The 19874-nt window shown below is 51.2% G+C and overlaps 1 protein-coding gene across 1 annotated transcript in view; it reads left to right on the top strand.

The window, feature by feature from the left end:
• The window catches only part of cdk6 (cyclin dependent kinase 6), a 30852-nt gene that overhangs the window by 7521 nt on the left and 3457 nt on the right, over positions 1 to 19874 (top strand). Inside the window, exons 4-7 of the mRNA XM_076043971.1 lie at positions 2683 to 2850; positions 13646 to 13755; positions 18622 to 18672; positions 19143 to 19278. Of these exons, the coding sequence (XP_075900086.1) occupies positions 2683 to 2850; positions 13646 to 13755; positions 18622 to 18672; positions 19143 to 19278 (465 nt within the window). The remainder of the gene's footprint in view (positions 1 to 2682; positions 2851 to 13645; positions 13756 to 18621; positions 18673 to 19142; positions 19279 to 19874) is intronic.

The raw sequence follows: 19874 nt of genomic DNA, 5'->3' as shown, positions 1-19874 counted from the left end.
CGGCTCCCTGTCTCTGGGCCTATAAAGGGGGGTGGGGGGGGTTAATGAAGCATGGGGAGGGAATTACACTAACGCTCAGCGGCAGATGTCCCACATTGTGCCTGGCTACAATAAACAATATGGCCGCCCCCGCTGCATTAGCATCAGAAAGGGGAGGCGAAACTCGCAAAGCTATGTTTTGACTGCGTCTGGCCCGGGGTTGGCAACTTTTTCCCTCCTCTCCCTCCTTCCTTCCCTCCCTGCGCTCACCTCCGTCAGACCTGTTGCCTTTCTTCTGTCAATTTTTTTTTTTTATAAATGTCCTCGTGGTTGTAACGCGTGTTTTCTGGCGCTGAGGACAGTTGAGTGTGTTGAGCAACTCTGCTGCCAGTGCTGTTGCTTCACACGAGGCCGAGGCAGCTGCTGCTGCTTCAGACTTTTCATGACCAATGTTTTGAACAGGCAGCACTGAGAAATTATCATTACTATCATTATTATTATTATTATTGTTATTATTATTATTATTATTATTTATTAAAAAAAAAAAAAACCTGAGCATTGGCTTGGAGCGTTTTCTCTTTTTTTGCATCACCGTCATTGTGAGGGCCTTTGAGTGGGTGACTATTATGGCAGAGAGGATGGCACCCGGTTGGGGGTGGGGCTACAGGGGGTAGAGGGATGGTAGGGGGCAAGATTGTTTGTGTGTTTGTCCAAGAGTCACACTTGTGAGATAATTAGTGTTTGCTGGGAAACGGCGCTGAAAGGAAGCTCGCTGAAAATGGCTATTTAAAGCCAAGAGGAACTGTCGGTGTTGGTGGATGGTGGGAGGGGTGAGGAGGGGTCGGGTTGGGTTGGGCTGGGTTGGGTTGGGGGGCTGCTATTGTGTCAGTGTCACACCAGCACCCCACTTCCACACACATACACACACAGTAACCGCCCGCCCGGCCTCCTCTCCTCTCCTCTCCTCTCCTCTCCTCTCGGTGCTCGCTGCGTCATGGCTGGATGGAGACGCAGAAAGGAAGGTTGTGTTTATGCATCATGACCCTCTGTGGTCAGAGGGCAAGCACACATGCTTCTGCTTGGACACACACACACACACACACACGCATGCACGCACACACACGCACGCTCTTACGTTTCACTAAAACAAAGTGATGCACAGTTTGTTTTGTGTGCATACAAAGCCGCACACACACACACACACACACACACACACACACACACACACACACACACACACACACAGTCCAGATCTACGACTCCCCGTCTGGGTTGTATTGTTGGCGGCGCCTGCTCACCGCCTCTGTGGCCGGCCCGGCAGTGAGCCCCACCACCACCACCACCGCCGCTGCCGCCGCCCGTTAGCCGCTAATGTTTCTGCTTGAGTGTGCAGACCAGCAGACGACCTCCACTGGCTCACTGACCAGCTGCTGGTTCCCTCAATAGAGGGGACGGGCCGGGGTCCATGTCACTTGTGGGGTCCTGGCGGTGGGCTGTCTTTTCTTTTGGGAGGTGTGTGTGTGCATGTGTGTGTGTGTGTGTTTGTGTGTGTGCGGCATGCAGGCATTTGTTTAAAATCCTCTCCTCATTTATCATGTGTGTCAACTCGTGCTGCTTGAAACAACAACAACAGAGTTTCTTTCATTGGACTGAAACGAGAAAAAAACAAAAAACACCTTGGCACAAGAAACCTGCTGTGCGCCAGTGCACCCCCGCCTCCCCCACCTCCCCCCCCCCCCCCCCCCACAGGTGTGTGGAGACCTGGTGTGAGAGTTGATCAGATCACTTGACGTTGTTGCCGTGTGTGTGTGTGTGTGTGTGTGTGTGTGTGTGTGTGTGTGTGTGTGTGTGTGTGTGTGTGTGTGTGTCCAGTCTTCACAGAGCCGTGCGGTGGCCTGCCAGGGTCAAATTGTGGCCATTAGAGGTGGACAGCTGCTGGGGGAACGGATCCATGCTTGCAGAGAGGAGGAGGGGAGGTGGGGTGTGTGTGTGCGGGGGGGCATCAGTTATTAGACATCTGCTGCCATCGTCCACATGCCTTAAAACTTGAGAGTTTAAAGGACACGTGCTTTGAGAATCTCTGTGACTCCGTGCGTCACTTCTGCTGCTTCATCCACTGGTTGTTTTTTTTTTCTTTTAATGCCCATTGTGACATCACGAAGGGAACTGATGCCACCCCCACCTCCCCATGGTTAGTGACCAAACCCCCACCCTGGTGTCTCACATCATTTCTTTTTTCCCCTCTCCTTCCAAACGAGGGGAAATGCTGACAAAAGCATCATTTTTAGCAGGAGGCTGTAAACAGGGGGCTAAATGTGCCAAGGTTTTTCAGTTGATTTTCTGTAGTTATTTATTTTTTTTTTTTTAATTATTATTGATGATTAATCTTGCAAAGTTGGAATCTGGGGTGAGGGAGAAATGGTGTCAGATTTTCTTTTTTTATTTCATTAAAAAAAACTCTTAATGCTTTTTTTTCTCTAAGAAATGTGAATGCAACTGCATCAGATTGTCCTCGTTTGGCCTTCTGGTCGCTCTTTGAAGAGGTCGGCCTCAATAATTCCCTCGCTCATACTTGAAATATCTTGAGGTCTTTGTCATACACCCCTCCAAAAAAAACCGACAAACATCCGCCTCCTCCCTTTGTTCACTCTGTTTGGGTTCTCTCTCTCTCGCTCTCTCTCACTCTCTCTCTCGCTCTCTCAGGATATGATGTACCAGCTGCTCCAGGGTCTGGACTTCCTGCACTCGCACCGCGTGGTCCACCGCGACCTCAAGCCCCAGAACATCCTGGTCACCAGCGGAGGGCAGATCAAGCTGGCCGACTTCGGCCTGGCTCGCATCTACAGCTTCCAGATGGCGCTCACGTCCGTGGTGAGTTGAAGTAAAAAACGTACAGTTTTCACCGTGGGTGCAAACACCGAGGGCCTTGAAGAGGAGAGCAGGGAGGGAAGGAGGGAGGTCACATGATCCACCCTTCTTTGCACCTCCACATGGTAAAGAGCGCTTTTTGAAAGCAGATGCGCTTTTTCCCCCTGTTGAATCCATTTCCATCAGGTTTGATGGGGTAATTTTTTTTTTTCCAATCTCGTCGCTTTTTTTTATTGGCACGTTCAGCGTTCAACCATGCATCTCCTCCACCTTACAGCTACTTCCTGTCCCTTTAAAACTCATCCGCAAAGTGCATGGACCCTGAAAAGCGGTGGCTGCTGCCGTTTGTTGATCTTTTCAACGCGGACGCTTCCGATTTAAAATACCTCACGGCTAATCTGTTTAGCACCAGCAGCAGAGGCTAGGCTTGCAGTCACTTCCTGTTCTTCTTCTCGAACAGGGAGGAGAGGGGCGGGGCTTCTTTCAGAGGAAGCCGCTAAGCTGCCGCTTCCTGGTTTCACCCGATGCTCGACGAGAACCGAGCGGTTCTGGAGGAGTCTCCCGATTTGAGAGTTGAAACCCGAGCGAAACTGCGGAAGTGATGCATTCTGGGTCATTTCTGAATGCCAGAAACCAGGGTGTGAAATACAGGGGATGCTGACCCCGATTAACCCATGAGACCCCCCGAAAGCCTCAAAGCAATATTTAAGGGGGTCACATATTTTTTCAAAAGGCTAAAACAAATTCTATGTTGTTGTCACCAATGGTGCCTAAAATGTCTTTCAGATCTCCACGTTGAATATTCAATTTCTAAATGCATTATTCAGTTTTTTTTGCTCAGTGTGAGTTGTGCGTGAGTGTATGTGTTGTTACGCAGACTGTCATGGCTTGCGTCCATGAGGTATTGTAAGGTTGTTGTAGGCCTCCTGCATTTACATTAGTACTGAGTAACAGTCCGAATGTTGACGAGTGATTCACACGCTGCCAGAAAAAAAAAAGAAAAAAAGTTGATGTCTTAAAAAAAAAGCGTTATTTGTACAAGCAAATGACTTTTTGCGACTTCATCTTTATTTATTTCACTTAAGACTTCGACCTTTATCACAGTTTTTTCTTCAGCGATGCTAAAAACGAGTTTTATCGTTTCTCTGAGTCGTTTCTCTCCGATGGCCGCTGGCTCCGCCCCTCTGACAGAGGTCCTCTGTGTAAAGTGAGATGCGAGGGGACCCCCCCCCCCACTCCGCCCCCTGCTATCCACCGCCGCCGCCACTCCCTTCCCCGCCGCCGGCTCTTTGATGGTCTCTGATGACCAGATAACATCCAGAGGGCCTGAACGGAGCCGCAGACGAGACTTGTGGGATTAAAGCGGCGCAGCCACAATAGCCGAGGTACCGAGTTACAGCGTCTTCACCCCTCCGGCCTCGGCTCGCTTTTCCATTTTTTTCCGTTTTTTTTTTTTTTTTTTTCCCGTTTTTGTTTTCAAACGCAGTGATGGATGGACGGACGGATGGATGGATGCTGTAAATGCTGCCCTCTCTCGCATCATGCGTTTGAAATTTGAAGAAGACGAAACTGCTTCTTGCCGCTCTGATACTTTAGATTTATGTACATCGTCTGGATTTATACTCTTTTTTTTTTTTTTTTTTTTTTAAACAATATTTAGGATGATTTTGGACATCAAGGATGACGACGAGGAAAATTGCTGGTTGGTCGTTTTTGTCATAAATAATCAGGTTTCAGGGTTAGGAGTTTTTAGAACTCAACTTTTTTTTATTTTTGTTATTTTTTTTTTAAGCTTCAGATTTACAGGGAAACACAAACAATTTCTGACACTTAAGGCAGAAAAAAATAAAATAAAAAAATAAGCAGGACTGATTCTGTTTTTTACTTCATATTCCGTCTCTTATCGTTGCCTTCCAGTAGTTTTATATATATATATATATATATATATATATATATATATATATATATATATATATATATATATACATATATATATATATATATATATATATATATATATATGTATATATATATATACATATATATTTTTTTTTTTTTTTTTTTTTTTTTTTTTGCTGCTGCTGCCTGAATCATCCGTCCTTGACCTGTATTATGAGGAGCCGGTTGAGACTCCGCGAAGCCGAGCATCGACCCGAGAGCCTCGCTGATTAACGAGGACACTACATCTATTGATCTTCACTCATTGTCCAATAACCTGCTTATTGATTCTGGGGCGCCGCCGGCTGAGCTGAGGCGGCAGTGGGAGGCGGAGAAGACCAACTGTCTGTTGTTGGTCTGCTGCGAGTCGACGTCACTTTTCAAACACGACGGAAAATTTTTTTTCTTCTTCTCTTCTTTTTTTAAAGAAATTATTACTAATTTTTAAAGCCTCAGATTTGACTGTTGCTCTCACTTTCATCTTATTTCTCACTGACAGCGCCCCCCCACCCACACACACACACACTCACACGCACACCAGTAAGAATGAACTTAGTGTGAGTGTACAGGTTTTTTTCTGGAGGTGTTTTCTTCATAGTTCGCTATGACTGCACACTGAAGCTTCGTCTTCTTCTTCTCTCTTTTTTTAATAGTTACTAGAACCGATGCTGGAATTCACCAGTCAGTTGCAGTCTCCCCCCCCGAAACTACTTAAACAGGCAGACATGCATAACATGAGCCAGGCAGCACTCTCTCACACACACACACACACACACACACACTCATTTCCTTTTTGGCATTGAGCACAGTGAGATTGAAGTGTGTGTGTGTGTGTGTGTGTGTGTGTGTGTGTGTGTGTGTGTGTGTGTGTGTGTGTGTGTGTGTGTGTGTGTGTGTGTGTGTGTGTGTGTGTGTGTGTGTGTTGGAGCGCAGAGCTGCAACGTGAGAGCTAGCCTAGCACAGCGGCTACGGTTGTAAATTAATGTCCCGGCTTTGGAATCCCCCTATCAGCCCCACACACTCTCTCTCTCTCTCTCTCTCTCTCCCTCTCTCCATTCATCCATCCATTCTCTGTTTCCTCTGGTTGGTAAAAGCAGATAATCTCGGCCGTGTCTTGTGCACATGTGCGCCGAGAGACACGCAGCTTCTCTAAGAGGATCTTCCCCTTTTCTTTTCTTTTTTTGCCCCCGCAGAGCAGCAGTTGCTTATTTGGTCACCTGATGCCGCCGTTACTGGCAGACAGATGGGCTTTGGAGAACTGCAGTTGCTCAAGCCCACGAGAACGAGGCGGCGCTGCTGCTGCTGCTGCTGCTGCTGCTGCCGCTGCTGCCGCTGCCGCTGCCGCTGCCGCCGCTGCTGCTGTGTGATTCATTCAGAGCCTCCAGAATGACGTCGCGCCGCCGTCTGAAATCCCCAACGGTGACGACGACGACGACTTTCCCAGCAGCCCAGGCTTCTGCTGCTTTAGAGCAGCCAGCTTGATTTCTCACCACCTCTTACCTCCTTTCTTTGATTTTAGCACGGTGCGAATCCAGTCGTCGACTTTGAAAAAATACATTTAAAAAATGCCAGAATGGCACCGTGTGCGGTGGCCAGAGGTCGTGAGCCTCACCCGCGTCACCAGCCGTCCCTCCAGAGAAGGAGGGGCGGGACCACCCACACCCTCCCCCCCAACCCCTGGGGTCGGTCCGGCGCTCCTGATTAGCCCGTCCCTGGAGGTCTGCTGCTTTCTTGATGGCTTTTTAATGGTTCCTGGCCGGCTTGCATCCTCATTGTGCGGTCCAGCCGGGCAGATGGGAGCCGCTGATGATGTCCAGGGTGGTGGTGGAGGTGGTGGTGGTGGGGACTTTATTTACACTTGTCTGCGATCTTCTTTGACATGAAGCCAAGTGGTAGCGTGCCGCCGCTCGTCGTGCACCCAGAAGTCGGTGCTTGTTGCACTGCTTGCTGTGTTGTCGCGTCCCTCATCTCTCTCTGCAGTCGGTCCACTAGAGGGCAGCGTGCTGCGAGTCGGCTCAGCTAATAGACGAAAATGAAGAAGCTGGAAACGCGGGTGTGGCAACTCTGTTGGCTGTCACAGCCAGACACACACATCCAGCTAGGAGGCTAACTTGAGGCTAGCTAGGAAGCTTACTTGGTGGCTAGCATCAAAATCCTGCAGTTTGGGTGTTGTGACTGTTTTTCAGCGACTGGACCATCCCATGAAACCCATTAGCTGTGTGTGTGTGTGTGTGTGTGTGTGTGTGTGTGTGTGTGTGTGTGTGTGTGTGTGTGTGTGTGTGTGTGTGTGTGTGTGTGTGTGTGTGTGTGTGTGTGTGTGCGCGTGTGCGCGCGCGCGCGCGCGTGTAGACGCCTGTCTAATTGGATTTGTGTTGGAGGAGAGCGGCCAGACAGAGGCAGTGGTGATGATGACGATGCCGTCGGCCAAAATGTTTGTCGCTGTTGTTGTGAGTCTGACCTGAATTGGAGTGACTTTGCAGCTGCTTCATCGGCTCGTTGTGGGTCAACGTGTTTTGATGCCCCCATAGTTTTCACCCTTGAGCTGTAGATGGCGTCGCACAGACGAGATAAATATTTTGGGGGGGGATTAAAACTGATTTTCCACATGCGAGGAAAACTTGCAACGTCCTTTGGCAGTGACAGTGTGAGCGGCATCAGCGTTGTTGTTGCTAATATTATTTTATTATTATTATCATTTTGGCTGGTGGACACGGTTGTCGGTTCCCTGGTGGTGAATCTCTTTCTTTTGGTTCTGGAGTTCTCGTGTGAAAGCGTCGGCGGCTCTGTTCCCACTCAGCCGCTCGTCCTGATATCATCTGCAGACAGTGGTGGTGGTGGTGGTGATGATGCTGCAAAAGCTCAGCTCGCACGATGCCAAGCACGTGCTTCTGGCAGAACACCCCCCCACACACACACACACACACACACAGACCCATCCTTTCCTCTCCAAGTGTGGAAGGTGTTGTGACTTCTTTTGACGCCCCAGGAGGAGGAGGAGGAGGAGGAGGAGGAGGAGGAGAAGAAACTTCTCAGGAAAAGGTGTCTTTTCATCACTGGGCCGATCTGGAGTGATGTCACTGGTCCGGGAGACTCCCCCCCCCTGAGTTCTGATCGGATGGGGGGGGGGGGGGGTTGACTGGGTTGACTGGGTTGTGGGGGGGTTGGTCTGCCTGTGAACTTGTTCTTTCTTGCTGTTCTTGTTGTCTTGACACTTTGGAGCTTCAACTGTCACACTGCGTGCACGGTGTCACACGACCGGGTGCAAGCTAACCGCGCTAGCGAGACACGGCGCTAGCAGAAGTGTCTGTCTGGCCACAGAGGGGACTCAAACGTGAAAATCGGCGCTAAATGCGCCGAGGTGCAGGCAGCGGCAGGGCTGCGCCAGACTCATTTGAATGTATTGAAATGAGTCATTACGCGCAAAAGGACACGCCCCCTTCTATGCAAATATGCCTCATTCAAACAGCGGCAGATCCAGAAAGAGTTTGCGCTCGTGTCCGCACGCAGTTTGACAGACGGAAAGACCGCCAGCCAGAACCAGAACCAGAACCAGAACCAGGCGCAGCTGCTGTCTGTCAGAGTGTTTCTGGCTTCTGAGTGAAACTTTCCTCTCTGAAAAGCCTGGAATATATATATGGCTCCCCAAATCTTATACATAGATAGGCATAGACTGCAGTATATATGCCAATATTTTAGATCGGCTATGAAAAATGCAAATGGTGCTCAGGTGTTGGTGACAAACGCGTCTTGCGTCGTAATGCCAGGCGCGCACAGGAGCGCTTTTTATCCCAGCAGAGTTTCGCTGTCAAGCACACGCACTGACGAACAACCTTTGGCGCAAACTGCTCCCAGGTTGCCAGACCGCAACATTCGCACCCGTTTCAGGTGCCGCATTCGTGGGCGTCATTAGCGCAAAAACCTTGGTGGATCCCCGCATCTGTGGCGCAAATTGCGCCGCACTTTTTTTGAGGATCTACCCCTTGGTCTTTGCATGTTTTTTAATCCGAGCGACGGCAGCGATTGGTCAGAGGCCTCCAGAACTGAGGAAGCATCACTGCTGCGCTCCACCCCCCCCCCAACCCCCTCCACCAGGTGACCCCGGTTGACCCGCTTCTGTCTCTCCTTGTGCCTGACGGTGTGTTTCTATTCTGCATGGACTGGAGGGAGAGAGAGAGAGAGAGCGGGAGAGTGAGAGAGTGGAGAGAGAGAGGTTTGCACGCAGGAGAGCACGTGCAGTGCATTCTGGGAATGTTTAGATATCTCCTCAAATGTGTGTGTGTGTGTGTGTGTGTGTGTGTGTGTGTGTGTGTGTGTGTGTGTGTGTGTGTGTGTGTGTGTCGACAATGACATCAGCAGACATAAACACACTTTTTTAATGTCTGCGCACACACACACACACACACACACACATCCTGCTTTCTCCTCCAGTGTCTCCATATAAATAGCAGCACACACGTCTGGTAGTGCTGTGTGTGTGTGTGTGTGTGTGTGTGAAATATTTTAAAACACCCCTTCTCTCCCTCCCCCCTCAGAACATGTATGGCCCATGTGCGCTGCTGGCCCCTGGATGTGAGGATATGAGAGGCTGCTGGAGGAGAAGGAGGTAGAAGAGGAGGAAGGGGAGGAGGAAGAGGAGAAGGAGATGAAGGAGGGATGGGGGAGGAGGTGGAGGAGGAGGAAGAGCATGGAGAGGAGTAGGAAGAGAGGGAGGAGGAGGGGGGGGGGAGGAAGAGGAGGAGGAAGAGGAGGAGGAATTACAGCATGTATCAGGAATTTTCCAGCTAATGATGTGCGGATGTGGTAGCACCGGGGAGAGGGAGCCACTGACTGTGCTGTCTTTGTTTCGCTCGCCCAGGGCCCCACGCTGCATTCCTGTACGCTGTGCATACTTTGGCAGCAGCTGCAGCAGCAGCAGCAGCAGCAGTCGTTCTTCCTGCTGTTTCTCCCCTCACTGTAAACTTGCAGACATTCAGGTTTTTTTTTTTGGTTTTTCCCCCTCCTGGTGTGTGTGTGTGTGTGTGTGTGTGTGTGTGTGTGTGTGTGTGTGTGTGTGTGTGTGTGTGCGATAAGAGAAAAGAGGGAAAGCGATGGGAGGAGTGCAGTAATGTTGTTTACACCACAGCTGAGTGCACCAACCCTGAATTATTGGTGGGGGTGGGCGGGTCAGAGGTGGGAGGCGGGGCCCCCTGGAGGCTCCTCTGTGCATAGCTGGCCTCCTTTCTGTTCTTTTTATTATTACAATGAATATTATTATTGTTATTGTTAGTATTATTATGATCAGCATCCACTCTGCTGCCTCGATCTGCTTCCTCTTCCTGTCATTGTTCCACTGCTCTGGAATGTGGCTCAGATCCTGGTAGTCCGGCGACCTTCTGGACCTTCGGCTGACCCGATCCTCCTTAACAGTCACGCTACTTATTTAATTATTTATAAATGAAAAGAGATGCTTATCGCCAGTCGGGCGGCGCTGGTGTGCCGGCCGTGTGCACGTGCACGTGGCCGGCCGGGATGCGTCCGTGCACGCTCCGCTGCTCTTTCATCCTGCTGCTTCCTCAGCCAGGGGGAATGTAAACACGGGCCCCCGGCCAACAAGCAGCCGCCTCCGGTGCTGGATGGAGCCTCGTGGCCTCCTTGGGTGGGGATGGGTGGAGGGGGGGGGGGGGTGAGGCAACACTTGTGTGTGTTTGATCTTTGTGGTTGGAGGTCCCAGATTCGCTCGTCCGCTGGGTAGAGATCCAGCAGAAAACACTTGTGTGTGTGTGTGTGAGAGAGAGAGAGAACAGCAGCAGCAGGAAGAGGAGGAGGAGGAGGAGGAGGAGCCGCGAGCTGATTGGACGACTGCTGCTCATGTCTGATGTCTGACGTGACCTCAGCAGCTCTGCACTCAGTCAAAGATCTGCTCATGGAGAGCAGCGGCCTCAGCTTTTTATTCTTTCATTACTTCTCTTTTAAACTAGAACTTTCAGCTGTGACCCGTGCCCTCCTCCCCCCCGCCCCCCTCTTTCTCAGTGGTTTTTATTGCTGTGGCCGACGCAGCAGGAAGCCACGTTTGTGACCGAAGTTGCCGAAAAAATAGAATTAAAAAGTGAATGGTGCCAGTCTGCAGCAGATCTTGCATGCGTTTTGCACGCACGCACGCACGCAGGCAGGCTCGCTCGGGGAGACACACACACACACACACACACACACACACACCAAGAGCTCTCTGGCACCGCAGCACGTGAAGCCGGTCCTAAAAGCAGGTGCTGCCTCAGTCACGTGCAGCAGGCACTCGCACAAACCAAAACGCCCCCGCGTGTGTGCGTGTGTGTGTGTGTGTGTGTGTGTGTGTGTGTGTGTGTGTGTGTGTGTGTGTGTGTGTGTGTGTGTGTGTGTGTGTGTGTGTGTGTGTGTGTGCGCAGCTCTATTGTGTCATACTGCTGCATGTCTGTGGTGCCACAGGTTCCGGATGTTGCCGGTGGGCCGAGCTCGGAGGTCCGACCGACCCAGGAGGTCTGGAGGTCCTGCTGGGCCGCAGGAACCATTTCCTCCTTGGAGCCAGGGGGGGTGGCGGGGGAGGAGGCGGGGCTGGGAGGCAGGCAGGGAGGGAGGGAGGGGAGGGGGAGGGATGCTCTCAGCACAGAGGAATTCCTAGAATGTTGTCCTTTAATCTGAAGTCAGCGTCACACACACACACACTGCTGCTCTCTGAGTTTTTCTTTTCTCTCTCTCTTCTCTCTGGTTTTTTCTGACCTTTACTGACTTTCCTGTTTGCCGCTGTGTCATCATGTGAGGAGGAGGAGAAGGAGAGGAAGGAAGAGGAGGAGGAGGAGATGAAGGGCCGTGTGAAGCAGTTTTTGTGTGCGTGAGACCTGGTCGGGGGGGAGAAGAGGAAGAGAAAGAAGCAACACTGCACTTTGGGAAAATGTCCTCCTCCTTTCCTCCGTCTTCTCTCGTCTTTTCTTTCTCTCTCTCTTTCTGTCTGCACTGACACAGCAGTGTCGTGGTGATATCTGGAGAGTCAGTCAGTCCGTCAGTCAGTCCATCTCAAGGCCTCCGAGGCCTGGAAAAAGAGGCATTTTTTTCTCCCGGAACTTTCTTAGAATGCGACGTCGATGCGTTGGCGGCTACACAAGCGGTCGGCGCTGCAAAAGAACGACGACCCGGCATCGTGTGCAGACGGTCCTGCTCTCAGCGAATCCTCTCCATTCTGCTGGAGCGTCGGCTGCTCGCCGAGCCGCGCTAACTTTAGCAGGCGCTGCGGTTTTTCTTAGAATGCGTCTTTTTTTTTTTTTTTTTTTTTTTCCTTTCTCTCGCCGTGCAGCGTGCAAGATGCAAAATCTGTCGTCAGGTGGTGGTGGTGGTGGTTGGTGGCGGTGGTGCAACTTTTCAACAGTCGCTCCGGTTCAGCTCGGAGGTGCAGATCCCGTCGACATCAGCGTGACTATGCACGCTAAAATAGGAAAATAAATAAATGGATGAAAAATGCATCAGATGCAGCGTCAAAGGCACCGCTGTTGTCTGACGAACGAAGGCGACCTTGTCTGTCCGTCTGTCTGAGCACGCGGCCGGCTGCCTGTGTTGCACGCAGGCTCCATTCATTCTTTTTTCTCTCTTTTTTTAACTTCTTTCTTTTGCGGTTTTGGCTGCTAATAAAATCTTGAGCGTCTCATTTCCTTTCGGGGCGGTCACATGGACCTTCTCACATCACATTAGCCATCTCGTCTCGACTTCCCCCTTCGATTACTCAGAAGCGGGAAGCGGCAGATGAGAAAGTATCACACATCTGCAAAAGTAAAATAAAAAATGCACGCAAACACACACACACACACACCAAAACCACCATACGTTCCATTGATAGTTTCATTCACTTTTAGCGGGGGGGACGAAAATGTGGCCAGATCTTTATAATTCATGACTTTCTGGCTCATGTCTGCGGCTCCAGGAGGCCGAACAGCAGCAGCAGCAGCAGCGCTAGCATGCTAGCTGTCACGGCTGTGCAAATCAGGCCGATGTGAACCAGGTGCGTCCTCCTGGCTCAGCCCATTAGCCGCGTTAGCCGAGGGCCTTTGCGTTGCATTTCCGGTCAGCCTTGCAGAAAAGGAGAGGTTTTGCAGAAGTAAATTTGACCGACATTAAAATGTTGCGTGTTCAAACTTCAACCCAGCTGGTGACTAATTCAGGGGCGGGGTCGGGCGAAGAGGTGAACTTGAGCATCACAGCTCAAGTGTCATTAAACAAACGTGTGTGCATTTCCTGGTCGGCCGATTGATTAAAATATCAAAGTGATGTGTTTGCGCTGCCACTTCCTGCAAACGTCCTCCCGGCCTGGTGGCGGAGACAAAGGCAGCTGGAAGCGGCGGTCGGCGCTGCTCGCTAAGGGTCTGCAGGCTTTTCCCCGCTGCACTGGCTAACTGTGTAGCCGCTTTCTTTGCCGGACGGGTTCGCTGGCGGCAGTAGCAGCCTTTGTTCACAGTTTGAAAGGTGTTGGTGGTCGCACGGGGGAGGGGGGTCTTCTTCTACCAGATGTGAGTTCATGTAGCTGTGTGACAGGAGCAGCACAAGTGTGAACACTGAATTTGTTGTGCATGTAAAACAAAGAAGAAAGTAAAGCCGGGTGCATGGGTGCGTTTTGGCTTAAATCTGGTGCTAAAGCTAAGCTAAGCCTGGTGGGCGTGGCCACTCCTGGGTTGGAGGTGGTCCATGTCTCCAGCTTCCTGGTGTGTCACATGACCAATTGGGAAAACATGTGCAAGTTTGTTCGTTCGACTGTTGGACTGTGTTGCATTGCAGAGGTGCAGACGAGCAGCTCCTGACCAGTGTGTGTGTCTCTCTGTCTGTCTGTGTGTCTGTGTGTGTGTGTGTGTGTGTGCACGCGTAGGTGGTCACCTTGTGGTACCGGGCCCCGGAGGTGCTGCTGCAGTCCAGCTACGCCACACCAGTGGACCTGTGGAGCGTCGGCTGCATCTTCGCCGAGATGTTCAGGAGACGGTGAGTCCTTCCTGTTTCTACCCTCGTCCAACCAGAGCTCTGGCAGGGACACACGGCCCCGCCCCCTCCTCCCCCTCAGCCAATAGACCGGCAGCCGACGGTGTCGGATGGTTTCGGGGTGGTTGGGCTCTAGTTTTTTCCGAGGGTGGGGGTTGCAGAGGTGGGGAGGGGGGGGGGGGGGGTTCGGGCTGTTTCTCCGCCCTGATATCTCTTCCTCCCCCTGCTGGCACCTGCCGCCAGATGTGCGGCGAGCAGTTGGCTTATCGAGCGGCTGCAGCGCCTGCTGCGGTCGCGTCGCGAGTCGAGATTCTGCTTTTTGGGAGCCGCAAGTATCAGTTTGTGGTGTAACGAACGAACCAACGAGCCCAGCACTTTCACACGCCGGCCAAGATGTCTGCATTTATTGTGTCGTAGCAGCTTAATATCAGATGTTGCGCCTGGAGAGGGTGGAGGAGGAGTGGAGGGAGGGAGGGAGGGAGCGAGGGAGGTGCTGGCTGGTGCTGGTTGGTGCTGGTGGAGATAAGAAGCTGGAGGAGGTGGTGGTGGTGGTGGTGGTGCAGGGCAGAGAGCCAGGAGCTGCAACTGGTGCTTCCTTCCCTCAACCGTCTTCACGCCTGCACACACACACAGGCGTACGCTTTCTCACACACACACTCTCACATGCACCCATTGACATGTGGTAACACACAGGCCGCAGACACACACACACACACACACACACACACAGGGCACTGCCACTGTTGGTTGAGTGTTGTATTGTCGTGTCCAACTGCAACATAAGAGAATCACAATGACCGAAGCTCCTGCAGGCAGAGTGAGCAGGATTTGCTTCACCATGAATTCATTTCTATGTGTTAAAAATTAAAATAAAAATCATCCCTCTGTTATGTCACAAAGGGTGCAAGTGCATCTCTTGGGTCCCAAACACCGCTCCATCTCCCTGAGTAGTGACTCTGCCCCCTCCTAGACGGCCTTGTCTCCACCCCCCCCCCCCCCTTTTTCCAAACGTGCAGGAGGTCCAACAACGAAGGAGGCTGTAAACACCGGGCTAACTGTCGTCCAGAGGGGTGTGCGTGTGTTTTTTACTATGTGGCTCTGCTCCGATTCAGACTGAAGGCAAGATGGAGGAGCCCTTTGATAGCCACGGAACACACACACACTCTCTCTCTCTCTCTCTCTCTCTCTCTCTCTCTCTCTCTCTCTCTCTCTCTCTCTCTCTCTCTGTTTCTCTCTCTGGCTCTCTGTCTCTCTCTGGCTCTCTCTCTCTCTCTCTCTCTCTCTCTCTCTCTCTCTCTCTCTCTGGGGCTCAGCAGGTGATTAAGGTGGCTCTTTAAAAGGCCACCTGTTAGAGATTAGAGGACACCTGGGAGCTGCGGTGAAGGCAGCCAAGTTAAGATGACTGTGTGTGTGTGTGTGTGTGTGTGTGTGTGTGTGTGTGTGTGTGCGCGCGCGTCTATTGTCAAGACAATTTTTTGTCAGTTTGGCTTTCGTTGAGGTCACCGGAGGTCACGACCAAACCAGGGGGGGGCGCTTGTCGCTGTGGCAGCGTGCCGGGAGGTAATGTGGGCGTGTCCACGGCCATGAGCCCCCTCGCACCTTGTACATGAGACGCACAAACAAGGTGTGTGTTGGTACGAAGTAGGTCGATGTCAGAACTCCCTTAGGTGGTGTAACCTGTGTGTGTGTGTGTGTGTGTGAATGATTCATATTTACCAAAGGTCTTGGTGTGTGTGGGTGGGGGTGGGGGGGAACCCAGTCAGTGTGAAATCACATGGGAGGCAAATTCTTGCACTTCTTACTCACCCAAACTGCCGCAGATCAGCCAATTATTAAACTGTGAACTGAGAAAAGTGAGCGTCTGGAGGAAAGTCCCTGCAAGACTGACTGTTAACCTGTCACCTCAGAATCTCGGGAGGGGAAGGTCTTGCATGACTAGCTGTAAGTAATCGTTAAGGAAACAGACGTCTGCAGACGGTTGCAGTTGCCCCAAAGGATTCTTGTTGCGGCCGCCTGGGGCCAGCCGAGCGTTGCTAGCGCGGTGATTTCAGTTTGTGGAACTGACACTGGGCGAGACTTCCTGGAATAACCTAAGAGAAGCAAAAAAAAAAAGGGTCTTTAGCTTCCTAGGAAATCTGCATACTTAGCCCTCTGTTTGCAGCCTCCTGCTGAACTTGACGCCGCATCGGACGCTGACGCCCGCGCGGGGAGGGGAGGGGAGGGTCTGTGGGCGGAACCAAGAGCCCCACTAGACGGTGCCCTCTGTGATGTCACAGGAGATGATGACGACGGCCATGATGATGTGGACCTTTAAAGTGCAGCGTCTCCTCCTGTACGTGGCTGGGCCAGCGCCCCCACATGACCACCACCTGACATTGCAGCTTTAAGATGACTTTTTTTTTTTTTTTTTTTTTGACACATGGAAAGAAGCCTCCTCCTCCTCCTCCTCCTTTTCCTCCTCCTCCTCCTCACCATCGTCTTAAAATCATTTTTCTGTCTTCACGGCATTGTTTGAACTTTTTAACTTAACAAAAAAAGAAGAAAGACGAGAGTGAAACTTCTGCAGCCGGAATCTGTTGCAAAGGAATTTTTCCAGCAAATATGGTGCAAGTCTGCATCTGCGCTGCGGCGGCGGCGGCGTGACTCATGGCTCAGGTGAATGGAGACGGGGGAGAGCGTGCACAAAAGGGTTCAAAAGAGTTTTGTGTTAATGATGGGAGGGGGGGGGGGGGGGGTGGACTGCCACACAGGCGTTCTCACACCCTGCAGCTCGATTGATAAATCCGCAGCGACGTCACCTCGTGCACCGCAGTCAGCAAGCGCACACACAACACACACACACACAGACACACACAGACACACACATTCCAAGAAGTGGTCTGGGTGGAAGGAGGCCGCCGAGCCGCTAGAGGAAGCGTGACTCAGCGGCTCAGTCGGCCTCTGGTGTCAGCAGCTAGAAACCCCCCCCCCGGACTGGCCCCGTGTGTGTGTGTGTGTGTGTGTGTGTGTGTGTGTGTGTGTGTGTGTGTGTGTGTGTGTGTGTGTGTGTGTGTGTGTGTGTGTGTGTGTGTGTGTGTGTGTGCAACTTTGCTGTTGCTCGGCCTCGCTCTCCCTCCCTCTCTCTCTCTCTCTGCCTCGTCTTGCTTCTTCTTTTGAAACAGTCAGAACTGGTTTGGTCTGATCTGAAATGGCTGTCAGACCTCGACGGCACCTTCCCTTTGTGTCTGTGTATGAGTGTGTCTGTGTGTGTGTGTGTGTGTGCGCACGTTGTCAACCCCCCCACACCCCACCACCATGAGTCTGAAACCGCTTTGCAGCAAAAGGAACAAGAAGCGTTAAAACGGCCGAGAGATTCCGCTTCTCGATCTCAATTCCACTTCTGGTATGAGAGAGAAAAAAAAATGTTCTGTCACTGCTGTGTGTGTGTGTGTGTGTGTGTGTGTGTGTGTGTGTGTGTGTGTGTGTGTGTGTGTGTGTGTGTGTGTGTGTGTGTGTGTGTGTGTGTGCGCGAAACAAGCAAAACTCTGCAAGAGTCATTTCCCAGAGTGGAGACGAGCGTGGGTGGTTGAGCTTCCTGCCAGTGGGAAAACACAGGGAGCAGCAGCACATGGCGGCGGTGGCGGAGCAGCAGCAGCAGGCCTGCGATGGCTCTGCTGCGCTACGTTGACACCTGCTGGTGGCTGTCAGGCCTGGCGTCCCGCTTTGAAGAGCAAATAATTAAAAAAAAAAAATCTTAGAACCAAACAGATGAGAATTATACACTTGCATACTCGCATATCTATGTATCTATATATATTATACACACACATGCAGATGCTAGCATAAAAGAATAAATACAATTAGAATTCATTAGAAATAAACAAAGAAATGAAACATTTAATCTTTCAGCATATCTGTGAAAAAAATGTAACTCATCATTTAAAATTGTTTATTTTTTAAGAGGCAGCGAGCGGCTGCAGCTTCCTGCTTTTGTCCTGCCTAAAAACACAAGCTGATTGGTGATGGGATCCTATGACTGTTTTTATTTAAAAACAGAAAACAGAAAAAAAGATTCTGTCGGGACCTTGTCAAGATGGATGAGTCAGGTTTCCGTGTGGAAAGTTTCAACTGGCGTTCAAGGCTACCTCCTGTTCTTCCTGTTTCTTTTCAATGAGCGCATGCACTGTGCAAAAATACACGCGCGCACACACACACACACACACACACACACACACACACTCTCTGACCTGCAGCCAGCAGTCGTGCTGACCACAAAATTGATTTAAGTCGTGCCAGAGCGTAGACGCGTCCCGCCCGCCCACAGCCGTCCACAGAGCAGCACAAACCAACGGGTTTTTGCCAACACCTCCTCCACCCTCCTCACCTCCTCCCCACCCCTCCTCACTTCCTCCTCACCCTCCAAACCTCCTCCTAACCCTCCTCACCTCCTCCTCATTTCCTCCTAAACCTTCCCTACTTCCTCACTCTCCTTACCTCCTCATCTCCTCCTCACCCTCCTCCTCCTCACCCTCCTCACCTGTTCCTCACCTCCTAACCTTCCTCGCCTTGTTCATGCTCCTCACCTCCTCCCCCCTCCTCCTCCTAGCACGAGATGCGAATCGTCTTCAAACGTTTCACGTCGCAGTCACACATTCCTCCAGTGTTGTTGGAAACCTCCTGGCGGCGGCGGCGGCGGCGGCAGCAGCGTGGGAAGTCGGTCAAAACCCAGATAATTAATGCTCTGAGATCTGGGCCCAGCGTTCAGCCCTCAGAACCCACCACCCTCCTCCTCCCCTACACCGCTGTATCTCTAATGCAGAAAGAAGTGAGTGACCTACATGTTGCAGCTGCAGCCAAACTAAACTCTGCCCCATGTTTCTCTTTTCCCAGACCGCTATTTCGAGGAAACTCAGATGTGGATCAGCTGGGAAAGATATTTGAGTAAGTATAAGGGCCGTGTGTGTGTGTGTGTGTGTGTGTGTGTGTGTGTGTGTGTGTGTGTGTGTGTGTGTGTGTGTGTGTGTGTGTGTGTGTGTGTGTGTGTTAACTCAGCTGTTCGCTGTTGGAGAGTTCAAATGAAATAAGAACGTCATGTGTTTATTCGATGTATATTATGTATACATGTAGTCACCCACTGCTCACCACTTTTTTGAGCATTTTCTGTTAAACAAAAAGAGAAGAGTGAATCGTTTTATTTACATCCTGATCCTGAACGTTCCGCTAAACGTTAACTTTGATAACTTTGATCTCAGCGGATCCTTCAAAGCACCTAGTCGCTACATTCACAGAGGGGAGAAGTTCTCAACTAATGGAAACACAGCGGAAAAAAATTGTGTAAAAAAAAAAAAAGAAAATGCTCTAATCCGAGGCTGTTTTTGGCTCTGAGCTGACGACCTCTCTGACCCCTACAGTGTGGTCGGGGTGCCCTCAGCAGACGACTGGCCCCAGGAAGTAGCCCTGCCCCAGAGTGCCTTCGCCCCCCGGCCACCCAAGCCCATCGAGAACCTGGTGCCAGACATGGACGAGCAGGGGCGGGGCCTCCTCATGGTGGGTATCCATGGTGGTGGTGGGGGGGGTCACACACAAGCCCCATTCACACCGAAAGCGTCTGTGGCGCGTTCGCGGCTCCGCAGTAGATCATGGCCCTTGATGTCAGTGGGCGTGTTGCCACCAGGGGGCGGCGCATGCACGCTGAAGCTGCTTTGGAAAAATAAGCTTCAGGTGGAATCAGTCAGGCAGGAAGTCAGTGCTTGGAAAACACGATGGATCTGGTCGATTTTCATCATAATACACAATGTGCTGTATTTAGTTTTTATACGGTACTGTATGTGCTGCTGTAATATAGTGTGGAACGTTAACATGACGCATCGGCTTCAACGCTGTTCAGTTCGGCTGTCAAACAATGAAGCAGATTTCACTTTAAATCTGAAACCTTAATGAACGCTACAGTACTTTAAATACCTGCTTTCTGTATGAAACCTGCAGTTTGGTTTATTATTATTTTCAGAAGAAAACTGCATAAACTCGGCGCTCTCGTGTATCTGACATTGAAATGCTAATGCGGCCGCAGCGGCGTTGAAGGGTGGCGGCGTAGAAGAAGAAAGCAGCCGCAGCGCCGACGCTGTCAGTGTGAGTCCAGGGAC

The sequence above is a fragment of the Nelusetta ayraudi genome, unplaced genomic scaffold, assembly GCF_046127955.1.
Source record: "Nelusetta ayraudi isolate G7.1 ecotype Tasmania unplaced genomic scaffold, CSIRO-AGI_Nayr_v1 ptg000079l, whole genome shotgun sequence".
NCBI lineage: Eukaryota > Metazoa > Chordata > Actinopteri > Tetraodontiformes > Monacanthidae > Nelusetta > Nelusetta ayraudi.
Note: the sequence above shows the minus strand (reverse complement) of the source record. Positions and strands in the feature narration are given on the sequence as shown.